The sequence below is a fragment of the Dermochelys coriacea genome, chromosome 6 (assembly GCF_009764565.3).
Source record: "Dermochelys coriacea isolate rDerCor1 chromosome 6, rDerCor1.pri.v4, whole genome shotgun sequence".
In the NCBI taxonomy this organism is placed as follows: Eukaryota; Metazoa; Chordata; order Testudines; family Dermochelyidae; genus Dermochelys; species Dermochelys coriacea.
In genome coordinates this window covers 113,935,963-113,950,026 of record NC_050073.1, presented here as the reverse complement: position 1 = coordinate 113,950,026, position 14,064 = coordinate 113,935,963, and the positions used below count along the sequence as shown (strand labels likewise).

The 14,064-nt window shown below is 40.8% G+C and overlaps 1 protein-coding gene across 5 annotated transcripts in view; it reads right to left on the bottom strand.

Moving 5' to 3' along the window:
- The window catches only part of ESR2 (estrogen receptor 2), a 75,175-nt gene that overhangs the window by 48,222 nt on the left and 12,889 nt on the right, over positions 1 to 14,064 (bottom strand). For all 5 annotated transcript variants that reach the window (XM_043517645.1, XM_043517641.1, XM_043517644.1 and 2 more), the window contains 2 exons: positions 9,676 to 10,166; positions 2,572 to 2,732 (listed from right to left, as the gene is read on the bottom strand). In XM_043517645.1, coding sequence (XP_043373580.1) covers positions 2,572 to 2,732; positions 9,676 to 10,106 — 592 coding nt within the window. In that variant the 5' untranslated portion in view covers positions 10,107 to 10,166. The remainder of the gene's footprint in view (positions 1 to 2,571; positions 2,733 to 9,675; positions 10,167 to 14,064) is intronic.

Below are 14,064 nucleotides of genomic sequence, written 5' to 3'. Positions count from 1 at the left end.
CCCAGGAGACATGGGGTGACTGTGAACTGAGCAGGCTCCAGGCTTGCTGTGATATGGCGTCTGCACGGGTAACCAGGAAAGAAGGCGTGAAACCATTGTCTGCTGTTGCTTTCACGGAGGGAGGGAGGGAGGGGGGAGGGGGGAAGGCCTGACGATACGTACTCAGAACCACCCGTGACAATGGTTTTGCCGCATTGGGATTTCTACCCAGAATTCAAATGGGCGGCGGAGCCTGCGGGAACTGTGGGATAGCTACCCCCAGTGCAACGCTCCGGAAGTCGACTGTTGCCTCGGTACTGTGGACACACTCCGCCAACTAAATGCACTTAGAGCATTTGTGTGGGGACATACACAATTGTCTGTATAAAAACGCTTTCTACAAAACTGACTTCTGTAAATTTGACCTAATTTCATAGTGTAGACATACCCAAAGCTAATGTTGTTTGAGGAGATGGTGTTCCTACACCAACAGGGTAGGAACTCCTGTTGGTGTTGGCTGCGTCTACAATAGGGGGCGATGCCAGCATAGCTATGTACATATAGTCTCCAAAGTTTAGACATACCCTTAGTGTGATGATCAGGGTTTTCCCCATGATTCTTCTCTCGTGTAAGAGCGGTTCATACTTTGTACCAGCTGCCATGGTAACAAGTTAAAATTTTGCCCCCAAAGCCTTTAAATATGGGGGGGATCCATCCTGCTCAGGCATCTTCTGCCTGCCATCTCTGGCTTACTGGCAGCAGCGTTCAAATCAATCCATGTTGCCTGGGACTACCTAACTGCTGATGTCCCTAGAATTCCCTAAAGGGGAAGTTCTACAGTGCACGAAGGTTGAATGAACTATAAGAAACCTATTGAGGTCAATGGAATCTGAACACAGCAATAATTTTTCTTCATGTAAGCATTGGAATCCGGGTAAGTAACAAAACCTTCTTCTTTCTCTGTGTCTAGTAAAATTATGTTTTCGCTATTTGCTTTGTAAAAACTTGACAATTACTCAAATCATAACTCTCATGAAGAAATCAGTTTTAATTTCTGAATACAGTGCTTTTACTTCAAGTTTGATGTAGTTACAATAAATCAGTGTGTAACTGTACTTCAGAAAATAACTAATCCCACCAGTATTTTATGAAGTAGGTACAGGCATTTAAATACTTGGAAAAAAAACCACACACACAACAACAACAACAGATAATTTAATTCACATTGGCTATTGCAAAGTATTATAGTGATTGTCAAAGGGATAACTTTATTTAATATGGCTCCCACAAAGTCAGCTCAGTAGTCTAAAGGAAACTTTACTATTTTGGGGTGAGGGAGTTAAGCAATAACCTGAACTACCTTGGATGCAAAGTGTAAAATAAGTTGTGTGTAGTGAAGGCCATTTCTTGTATTTATAGAACCTCTGGATTAAGACCAAATGTTATCTGCCTAGGTGAATTAAAATGTTCAATAAACTAAAACAGGCATCCTGTTCAATGCTAAAGCATAGGTGAGCAAAGCATATCAGGTTAACATTTTTCCTGCACATAGTACTACAAGACCAATTTACTGAATATGTATACAAAAGTCTTATTTATTATTTTAGGTTTGATTTTACTGATTTCACACTGCATGCAGATTTGACAGTCACTGTTACACTGCATGCACAGTACATATGCTATCTCGAAAAGGCAAACCACTTTTGTACAAATTGCTACTCAGTAGGTAAAATTTACCCTGTTACATAGGGCTCATGCAAGTACTTCCACACCACTAAATACCATTGCAAAAGGGGAAGAGAAGTATGAGCAGAGAAACTGTTGAGGCTTGCCTTTTCATACCTCAGATATTATAGAGTGAGGGTCTGGCCTAGATCTAATTAAGAGAGCACAGAGAAGAATGGAAGCAGGCCATGGGAGAGGTTATTGAAGATGAGCTTACTGGTATCCAGTGGACCAAAGCTCCAACCAAAGGATGCAGAAGCCACTATTTCACCCCACAGATTGTAATAGTAGGCAAGGAGAGACTACATATGTACCTACAGCCATCAGTGGGTTTGCACTGAGTTCCAGCATTTGAGAACTAAAACTTTGTTTTGTAGTAAGGCTTTTAAAGATTAGAAGGTAAGATTTATCTTGATCCTAGTTAAGAAGAGCTGCAATGTGACTCCATTAAAATAACTTTTGGATTTTACCTAGTATGAGTGAGGTTCTTCAGAATTAAATTTATTTATATCAGTGAAACTTTTAGTTATTTTTTATCCTCCTGCTCTATCCCCACTATCTCTACCTTTTATCAGCCACAATTATTACACCAACTTTGCATTTCTGAAGGCAAAGTAATCTGTAAGAGTCTGCAGTGCCATTTCTCCGATATGTCTGCTCCAGCGTTTTAAATGGCAACATATTTTGTATCCTTCCCTAAAGGGATCAAATGTCCATTCCCTTCCCAACTCCGACAAACAAAAGACCGCAAGATAGAGTAGAGTATTCAAATCATGTTATCCTACTGTACACTAATTGCAATTTATGTATATGATCATATAAGACACCATTTTTTTAAGCAAAGGCTTCCAAAACTATTTTTCCTACCTTGGATACTTCTTTTAAAGAACGCTTTACATCCTTCACAAGACCAAACGCCATAGTGATATCCTGAAGCATAATCACTGCAGACTGCACAGAAGCGTGCATCTCTTTTTGAACCAGGACTTGTACAATCACTGCCATTAGATTTTCTTTTTAATGTCTCTCTGAAGGAAAAGTAAAGTAAACAGTTATAAAAGAGTAAAAAATTAGGATAAAATTTCAAATTCTCATTTTTCATTATATTCACTTTAGCCTTTTTAAAGGCTCATTATTACCGAGCATGTTGCAATCTGAAACACTCTGTGTTAAGTGTTTGTCTCACAACGTAATTAAAACAAATACAAAAGGAGTACTTGTGGTACCTTAGAGACTAACAAATTTATTTGAGCATAAGCTTTCATGAGCTAGAGCTCACAAATACTGTAACTCTAATGTTGTTGATACAGATTATCTGGAAAGATTTGGAGCACCCGGGCAAATAGATTGTACTGCTGAGGTGATAATTATATAAACTCACAGAAATTAGTGAATGGTAAGTGAGCAGCAAATAACTGGATGTTGTATTTAGGAAACTTGCCATGGGAAATGGAGCTCTCAGATACCACTATGACTGATGCAGTATAAAAACTAAATAGAAGAGCAAATAGACGTTAGTCTGCTACATACTGATAGTCACTGGCAATGGACAATTCTAACGAGAGCAATTTCCTGGTAAATTTCTATTTTGAGTCCATCTTAAGTTCGGGAAACTTCCCCTCCTTCATTTTTCCAAAAATGTGTCTCATAAGCACCATAAAAAAGTGTCCTGAGGTTCAATGAAAGAATCCTTTTCTGGATTGTCCGTGAGTACGAATATCAAGAGACAAGGTTTTAATCACAGTTATTTGACGGGGGGGAGAAAGTGGTCTTGGTTTCAGTCAAGCAGATAAATCATTTTAGTGACAACAAAATGCAGGCTCTGCTACACACCTTGCCTCAGATGTATTCATTCCCTAATGAGGAGCTCAATTCATTCATTCCAGCTGGCTGAATCTCAAATAACTGATAGAACTGAATTTGAAATCTCAAGGGTCAGTTCAGTAGATTGGGGAAAGTGAGACTTATCAATAAGTCCTTTACTGAGGTTACCATGTTGAAATGTCCTAATGGCAAGACTCTTGGACCAAAGGATGCCTGGATACAAGTAGGAAGGGGAAAGATAGAGGGGCAAGGTCACTAAGAGCAAAAGCTTTCTTGTTTCTGAGGTATAATAACCAGTTTCAAACACAATACTTACTGATCTGATGAAAGATGGAGCAAGGTAAATGGGAATTGGGATAAGAATAGGGAATCAGCTGATTCGTGTCAATAGATGCTATAAGGAAACAATAAGAAATTAGAGGGATTTAGAAAGAGGTAGTGGTGCTAGGGAATTATTTCATAATGTACACCCAGAGAACAAGGTTTGTTGTAAGCAAACTGAGAAAAAACACAGCATCTTGCCTTTTGGATGACTGTAGCAGATCTTAAGTCCTTGGCAAATAGAATTTGTAGCTAGAACTGGAGAGAACAGTCTTCTGTGTGCATGAAGGCAACAACAGTATGCAAAAAAAACCCAGAAGCTACATAATCATTTATGTTCCTAGATATAAGCAAAGTAGCAGGGCCTTCGGAGTTACTCTCTGATTCTACTCTTGCTACATAGACAGAAGGAGATCAGGTATATCAATCAGTGTAGTCAGTAGGGTTTTAAGTTCTTAGGGAGCTAGCTTATATTTCTGGGGCAGGAAAAACCTATTCACCAAAGACTCTACATGGAACTTTAGAAAAGCACTTAAAAATATACTCCAGGCATTCTGAAAGGATGAATAAGAACATTGAAAAGGTAGAACCATGCTTGAACATAGTTAAAACTACATTGACTATCACTAAAGCAGATTTATCCCAGTTTTAAAGAAAGGAAAGGGCAAAAATAGTTAGCCTATTTTATTAGGGATTGTAAGTATTACAGCAGAAAAGGCTTTTACAAAAACTGGAAAAGCTGGAGAGAGGAAGAAGAGGTTATCTAGCACATGTAAGAGATTATTCTGAATAGATTTTGACACAAAAATATGAAAAGGGATTGTAGCAGCTGAAAATGTTTACTGGCTAAATTCAGTTTACTAGGATTTAAGAAAAATGAATAATTATTGGATACAAATAGACTGCAGAGTATAAATAAGATTAGATGATTAATTAGTATGATTCTGGCTCACACATGGTTTAACTGATTGCCAAATTCTGAGTCAGGAATTTATACTCTCTCAAGGCACATTGGCAAGGACCAATGGGGGGGGGTGTGGCAGGGTGGCACTGGGTGGAGATAATTAGAATCAAGTTGGTGTATCCCACATGATCAGTTTCCTGCTATTTCAGGGAGTGAAAACTGGTGGACATATTCCTTCCTGTCATCCATTTAACTGTTTCTGTAAGAAAGCAAATCATTTGGGGTATAGTGTTAGTAGCATAGCTGTATTTTTATGTTGTAAATGAAAACAAACGTTCATTAGCCTAATTTTAGATTTACAATGAGGATTAAGATCAATTAAGAATACCTTAATTCTACTCATTGATATACTGTAAAAGGTTGTTTCAGAATATTGAATCTATTATTAAACTTCAGAAATGTTAAAACTGGAAGTAAAAGAAAATTACACACTATAATGCATAACCAACAAAGGTTACAAGGCAGAAAGCAATCACGATATATTGTTAAAATCTATTGGAGGCGGAGAGGCTAGAACTGGTTGTGAAAGGAGACTCCTGTGCCTCTCAAACTGCATCATAAAAATGCCCATGAGAATTTATAATTCTGTCTTTGTAATAGGGTATAAATATTGTGCAGTAAGGCAGGCCTGATGCCACATATTGAACAATGAGGCGAAAAACAGTATATCGAATAGCTGCTTATTAAATGAGTATCCTCCATACTGTGCAATGAATGAAGCAGGGGCCTTGTGAAAAAAGTAGTATGTGATCATGTATTTAAGAACTATCATCATAACACGCAAAAGGGGGCCAATTTAAGGTTACACAGTCAACCTTAATTTTGGCATTGTCTAATTTTTCACTTTCCAACCTTAATAATGTTCTTTTAACATAGTTTTTGTGTGTGTACGCGTGTGTGTACGCGTGTGTGTGTGTGTGTGTGTGTGTGTGTGTAATATAGCCTCACTTTATGCCATAATTCCTCTGTTCACAGTTCATTCTGAGATGCATTAACAGGAGTGTCGTACATAAAACATGGGAGGTAATTGTCCCACTCTACTTGGCACTGGTGCAACCTCAAGCTGGAATACTACATCCAATTCTAGTGCCACACTTTAGGAAAGATGTGGGCAAATTGGAGAGAGAATCCAGAGAAGAGCAACAAAAATGATAAAAGGTATAGAAAACCTGTCTTATGAGGAAAGGTTAAAAAAGTAAGCATGTTTAGTCTTGGGAAAAAGAAGACTGGGGACGGAGAGGAGAAAACCTGATAATCTTCAAATATGTTAAGGGCCATTATAAAGAAGGTGGTCATCAATTGTTCATGTCCAGTGAAGTTAGGACAAGTAGTAATGGGCTTAATTTGCAGCAAGAGAGATTTAGGTCAGATATTAGAAAAAACTTTCTAACTATGAGGGTAGTTCAGCTATGGAATAGGCTTCCAAAGGAGGTTGTGGAATCCCAATCATGTGAGGTTTTTAAAAACAGGTTGGACAAACACCTGTCAGGGGTGATCTAGGTTTACTTAGTCGTGCCATAACACAGAGGGCTGGATTTGATGACTTCTCAAGGTCCCTTTCAACCCTACATTTCTATGATTTTATGCACTTTCAACTCAAGGAAAGTCTTGCCTCTCATATTTAAACAAACACCTTACTTCATTATGGGTTTTAAAAATTATTTGGAACTTCTGCCTATGATCAATGGAACAGGGGACTGGTTCCTCAGAGTTCATACTCTCCACTATTTGATATTTCATTTCAGTTATTATTCATAAGTTTTCAGCATCATAATCAATAAATGGCAATAAATTAATACCATGAACATTGTATTAAGACTTCACCACAGGATGAAGCAAAAAGGAGAAGCAGGACTTTGTACGAAAATGTTCTTATTCAATTCTAGATATCTACAATATGGAAAATTGCTTCTGTTTTATCTTTATGGTCTAAAGTTATAATGAATCCCCATTCTTAGAACTGTGCTCCCCCTGTAAATGGGATCAAAATATGCTATAGCATAACAAAAAAAAAAAATCAACTGTCTCACTAAAAGGCAGTATGACAGCTATCTACTGATGAAAAACAATGGTTACCCACTTCTTCAAATTTCAGCTACTTATGATACATTAGTATGAAAAAATAATCAGCCAACTACTAGAAAAGAAATATTGGGTATGTGTGGACTCTATTATAACTGCTATGTTTAGCAAACAAAGTATAAGATACCACCATTCATACAAAAAGGAACTAAAATACAGGCTGAGATACTATGCTGTGCCTCCCAGAGGCACAGTGCAGAAGGCACTGCCCAGAGGAGGCAGGGCTTTCCCAGAGAACATGCCCATGTCCTGTGTAACTTAATACCCGAAGTTACAACAGCCTCCACACGGCTGCCTCTGGCTTGCAGCATAAGCCAGCATGGCCATAGTGGGTGGTATTCACTGCAGTCCTATTCTTGGCATGCCATGCTACGACTTCCCAATGCAGGGCTGCGCTAGAAGAATTCTCTCTTGGCCCTCTGCAGGCTCTGTGTGGCACTTACACAAATACAAGGCCTGAGATGGGGGCCAGGGGAATAATGTAGGTCGGGGTCAGTAACCTTTTAGAAGTGGTATGCTAAGTCTTCATTTATTCGCTTTAAGATTTTGCGTGCCAATAATACATTTTAACATTTTTTGAAGGTCTCTCTCTATGTCTATATATTATATAAACTATTGTCGTATGTAAACAAGGTTTGCAAAATGTTTAAGAAGCTTCATTTAAAATTAAACTAAAATGCTGATCTTACGCCGCCAGCCTAGGGTTCCGTTCACCTAGGCCGGCAGTGGGCTGAGCGGGGCCTGCGGTCGGGACCCCAGCTGCCAAGGGGCCTGCAGCCAGAACCCCAGACCGGCAGTGGGCTGAGCGGGGCTGGTAGCCAGGATCCCAAACTGGCAACGGGCTGAGTGGCTCAGCCCGCTGACACTCAGCCCAATGCCAGTCTGGGTTTCTGTCCGCTGGCTTCTGCCAGCCAGGGTCCTGGCTGCTGGCCCCACTCAACCCGCTGCTGGTCTGGAGTCCCTTTCCACATAGAGTGGGTACCTACCTTCTCCCTGGTTCTAGCCATTCTCTTCCTCTCTCTGCACTGAGATGAGGGTGGGAGTGTGCTGAGAACAGGGCTGGGGGTTGAAGGAGCAGGCTGTGGGTTGGGGTGCAGGGTCTGGCCAGAAGCTAGAATGAGGGAGGGGGCTCAGGGTTGGGGTAGGAGGTTTGGATGTGGAGTACTTACCTGGGCAGCTCCCATTTAGTGCGAGGGGTGCAGGTGGGAATATGGGAGGCAGGAGCTCCCGTTTGGTGCTCAGGGTGAGAGTGGGGATGTGGGGGGTGGGCTAGGGTCGTGGGGGTGCTCCCAGCCCCCTGCCCTGAAGCGGCTCACAGCAGGGGGCTGGAGGGGATATGCCCTGATTCCACCCCCTTCCCCAAGGTCCCCGGAGCAGCGAGCGTGCTGCGGCTCCGCTTTTCCCTCTCCCCCTCCATAGCAAGGGCCATCAGCTGATCGGCCGCAGGGAGGGAGAGAAGGAGGGGCAGGAACCCAGCACACTGGGGGAAGAGGCAGGGGAGGGGGAAGCTTGCCTGCCCTGCAAGGAGAGAGCGGGGGGCGGAAAAGAGCGGACCAGGCCGGGCAGGATTTTTAGAGGCACACTGCCGTCTGCCCGAGTCCGGCAGACAGCAGCCTGCCTTTAAAAATTGGCTCGGCACGCGTGCCATAGGTTGCCCACCCCTGATGTAGGTCAAGGGTTCTCAAACTTCATTGCACTGTGACCCCCTTCCGACAACAAAAATTACTACATGACCCCGGGGGGGGGTGGCAAAGCCTGAGCGTGCCTGAGTCACGCTGCCCCAGGTGTGGGGGGGGGCAAAGCCAAAGCTCGATCCCCACCAAAGCCCCAGGGCTTCAGCCCCAGGCAGGGGGCTTGTAACCTGAACCACACTGCTGCACACTGAAGCCAGCCCTCTCGACCTCATTAAAACAGGGTCAGGACCCCAAAGTGGGTCCCGACCCAGTTTGAGAACCACTGATGTAGGTAATAGAAGAAATAGGCTAACTTTTCTGATATTTAACATTAATAGATCAAATCTGGATTCTTTACATGATACTGAATACAAGTAGTAATGCCTGTAATAAGTAAGTAAAGAACCTGGTGAATCAATATTTAGTTGCTGAAGGAACAACTGTGTTTGCAATACCCACATTTGTAAACAGATTTTGTGCACAAATTGAGTAATTGCATCCTCTGATTGATGCTTATGTTGACTCCCACCTATGTACTCAAGCGGAGTATGAGTAGAAAAAGCGTGGCTGTATTTTTAAAGACGCATCCAATTTCTCATGGCTGAAAATTTTGACCAAAGACTCTGCTGTGCAAATCTCAACTATCTGTATTGATCTTTTACTGGCTATAGCCTCCAAAGAAGCTTTTTAACATGATCTTGTAGAGTGAGACAGTCCTGTTAATGAATAGCAACCGCTAAATGCGGTTAGCGAGCTATACAATAATATGGTTCTCTTGGACACAGTTTGACCTATTGCATCAATGTTAAACCCAAAGAGAAGTTTTAAAGTATGCCACAGCATTGAAGTCCTTTGAGATACAAAAAGTTTTTACACAGTGCTGGCTTTGTGAAATGTATAGTAATGAGTAACCCACCCCAGCAGCTTTAGATATTTCCAAAAAGAGACATCTTAAAAAGTAATAAAAACTTCTGAAATTTATGTGTAAAGCACAATATCGCTTATGGAGTTCATTTCCTCGTGGACCAGTGTGCAAAAGTCATAGGTAAAAAAAATACCAACTTGCAAAAAAAAAAAAAAAAAATGCTGAAAGAATAAAATATTTACCTGTTCATAGGCAGTGCATCATCCACTGGTCTTGCATCACACCACGGGCTCTTTGATTGCTCTGCATATAAAAGTGATGACTGGCAATGTAATGTCAAAGGTGAAATATGGCCAGGAGCAGACCATAAAACATTTGGGCTTGATGTCTGCCTTACAGATGCACTTTCTGAATCACTGAAATTGCTAGGAATGTTGTAATTCATCATGGCAGGACTATAGAATGCCATTGCAGAATATTCATGACTGTTTTCCACATAAGATGAAGGAATATAAACTGGGCTCTGTTCCATTGTCAGAGCAGACTGACTGCAGCTATAAACAGGAGAGCTGATGCCAGGAGGTGAGCTTTTAATTTCTGTTTTACTACGTCCAATATCCTGAATTGGCAGTAACTGAGAAAACTCCTTATGAGAAGAAGCACAGACGGACATTCTGAAGCAAGACTGAAGCAGAGTAAGTGTTGTTCAAATATTCATCCGAAGATATTTAAGCTAGAAAAATTAAAATATTAAAAGTTGCTTAATTTTCTAAACTAAAGAGAATACAGGTAATAAAACTGCACATCTTGAAGCTTTTTATACAGTGGTAAAGATGCAGTCAAAATTAAAAATAAAAATGACAGTGAAAAATAACTCACACGTATTTAAACTTCAAATTTGCTTTTTAAAATATGTCTAAATTGTGTGTAAATCTTAACACAAGTTTTTGAAGCGTGCTACTCAGAACTTTGATCTCAGAAATCTGCTTGAGCATTTAAATGCTTCAAATTAAAAAAAAATCCCATAAGTCTGCAAGCTTTTATAGTTATGTGAATTTTCTCCCCTCCATTTGCCCAATACACTTTTTTCTGTGACCTAGATTGGCAACAGAAATGGAAACTGAAACCCTCTATTTACCCACAGTAGACACATTTTACAAAATTCAGCCCTAGTTCAATTTAGTCCAGTAAAAACAACTAAACTGCCCTCCTAAAGATGTTTCCCTGACCTGGAGGAATTACCTTGTATTGGCACGCAAAATATGACCTCAAGACCTGAACTTCATCCCAATTTTTACATACAAGTAAGGTGTTAAATATCTAACAAAATCTTATATCTAGCTATCCAAGATATTAAAATGTTATGTGACAGATATTGCAACTGGATGCAGTATCTTTGGGGACCATATTTTTTAAGTTTATTAATAGTTTATAGTTATTGTAAGCCAGGGATTGTATGCAATTCTGGGGATGGGAGAAGGGTTACCACAGATCCTCCAGGTATTAAAGACAGTATGGAGTAATTAAGGCAAATCACACAGGCTATAAATACCTCTAGAGAGATACCACCTTCTGGAGAGGCTTGCATATACTGCTTCAAACTGGGTTTTCAGAACCCAACAAAGAAAACTCCTGGGGGAATTCTATGTGACTGAACATGCGCAGAATTCATGGCCCTCACAGATTTCTTTGCTTACCCACAGAAAAATGACTTCTGACAGGGAAGTAGCAAGAGAGGTCATGTGCTCACTCCCTGGCAGTTCAGACTGGTCAGTTTGAGCACCCAGAACAGCCAGTAGAGACGTAAATCACCACCTGAGGGGGGTGAGCTTGGTGGGGTGGCAGGGTGTGTGTGTGTGTGTGTGTGTGTGTGAGTGAGAGACACTGTCCCTCTCACTCCCTATTGCAGCATGCTCGGCCTGGAGGTGCAGGGCTTTGGGGTATTTCTGAAGAGGTAGGCGTAGGGCAGACTCTGTTCCCTCAGGCAGAGAAGAATGTAGCAGCCTGCATGCTTAGTGTATTATTCCCATTGTTCTTAGTGAATTCCCCCAGGAGTATAAAACAGGTGTAAAAATGTTAAGGCTCCTTTACATTGCCAGAGTGGGTTAAAGGAGCCTTATTGTAAAGGACAACATGGCCTTATAAAGGCTTATGGTGCTTTAGTGATTAGAACTGGTCTAAATTTTTGGACTGAAAAAAATTTCCTATCAAAATTTGCTCCATGATCTGTTTGCGACTGACCTTTTTAAAGACAGTCAATAGCCAGTATAAATTGTGAGTTTGAGGCCCCAGCCCTCACTTGTTCTTCAGTTGCTTATGATGCAACACTTAGCATTTGGCTGCATATATTTGTTGACTAATAATTAGAAGTAAAGGGTAAATATTAGCTACATTACTATTAGACAGACAGGGTGTGGCAATTTCCAATACTCCCATTCTCCATCCATTGTATTGTAGTTTAAATAAATTACCAAAATAATTGAAATTAGCTAGATTATATTGCATTTTGACACAAAATATGCAGAATTTTAAAATATTGTGTGCAGAATTTTATTTTTTTGGGGTGGGGGGAGGGCGGCACTCCCTGCAGAATTCCCCCAGGAGTAAAAGAAAGCTGTTTAAGACAAAAAGCCCTGAGTTCAAAGAGGGGCATGGAGAAGGCAAGCCTTGTAGAAGAGTTGGAAACAATTTGGCTTACTAGGGGACCATAAGAATGATGGAACTCCAGTAAAATTTTAGTATGCACATAAGAATTTCTTTAAAAAAAAAAAAAAAAAAAAGTTTTATCTGTAATGCATAAATGTACTTTGCTTTGTGAAGGTTGGATGGTAACTGGTCTACACTGTTGTAGCCCCTGGGGAGAAAGATTAACCATAGGTGCTGGATCTTAAATCAGACCTGTTGGGGAAATCACAGTGAGGTGAAAAGCGACCGCAAGCCTAAATTCCTGGTCTGGAGTGGGAGAGACAACTCTCCACCAAAGAGAGGTGACAGCGAAGAAGCCTGAAACCTTTAAGTGGGTGCCCTTGAGGAAGGCCAGGTCGGGGGGAGGGGTGGTCAAAGGTGCAGTTAACCCTGAAACTGTGACCCACTAGATCAGGGTTTCCAAAAATTGTGAGTTGCAACCCCAGTAGGAACATTGTATTGAAATCTGCATGGATGCTACCAAGGCCAGACAGGTAAGAACTGCTGCCTTGTCACACGGCCCCTAGAGACCTATGATTTCACTATTTAATGCACTGTCAAGCTCTTAATGCTAAGAAAATCTCTGAAAAATCTATACCACATATATCACAAAGCTGTTAATGAGCTTCCTTAAAGGTTGTTCTGTATGTACTCATTTTTTTGCACTGCTCTATTATGACATGGATACGTCAATGAGTTACTATGGTAACTTCACCAACAACTTGTTTTACATTGAAGTGAGGTGATTCAAGTGTTAAATTGACTCTGAATTTAGAGCAGAAGTGCACATTTCTAGAAGGATTAGCAATATTTCTTTGCCAAATCCTTCAACAGTTCATACTGGGTGTCATGCACAATCTACCTTGCTACTGCCTCTAAGCAATTATCCCAATGAACTTATGTCTATACTTCAATAAAACACCCACAGCTCGCCCATGTCAGCTGATTTGGGCTCGTGAGCTCAAGCTGCAGGGTTCTAAAACTGCAATGCAGACATACAGGCTCAGGCTGGAGCCCCGGATCTAGGACCCTGCGAGAGGGCAGTTGTTTCAGATTCCATTAAAGAAACTGGAAAGACAAGCTGAAGCCATCAAAGACTCATAATTTATCATTTCAGGGAACTTCAGACTCAGCTGTGGGATTATTTATTTTGGATGACCCACAAAGGGGAAGAGATGGATCACCACCAACATCACCCAGGGTCCCTTGATTTGGGCCACTGCAAGAGAAACAGGCATATCCTATTACAAGAGCCTGCACTTGACTTTCCCTGTCCACAAATTTAGCACATTTTAGCTGTCTTTGAAAGAGGAAAGTACCCAGCTTTAGTTGCTGAAGCAATGAAACTTCCAAACACATTTTCACCCTCTCTCTACAAGGCATATTTCTCATCTATGGGTGAGATACTTCATTTTTCTTTCCATCACCTGTCACTCAAAAATGACTTAAGAATGCGTTTTCACCAATTTCTTCTTTGTCTTTTATCAACAAGATGGATGAGTATCACATTGAATGGGAAATGGATTTTAAAAGTTGTACCTTTTTTTAGAATTAAATTTCATTTATTTGAAACTTCATAATTAGTTATTTCTGATAAGGTTACAGAATTTTGTCTGCTCATAGCCAGGATTAGAGGTTTTAAGGGATGGGGCTGCAAATCACCTTAGTCTGGAAACGGCTCACCAACTCAAATAATTTGAGATGCCATAAACTAAAATACTACTGATTTTCAGACTGTCAGAGAGTGGGGATAGGTCTATATCAAATTACGACCTCTACGTTCTGCTGTATGTGGGAAAATTAGCTCTGTGACTGCACAAGCCTAGATATGCCCAATGGCCAGCATGTGTACTATAGACCTACCCAGGAAAAACATATGAAACCTCATTGAAGGACTATGCTGCACTGCAGTGTGGAATAGGAGGGTGAACTGCAGAGTGCATCAA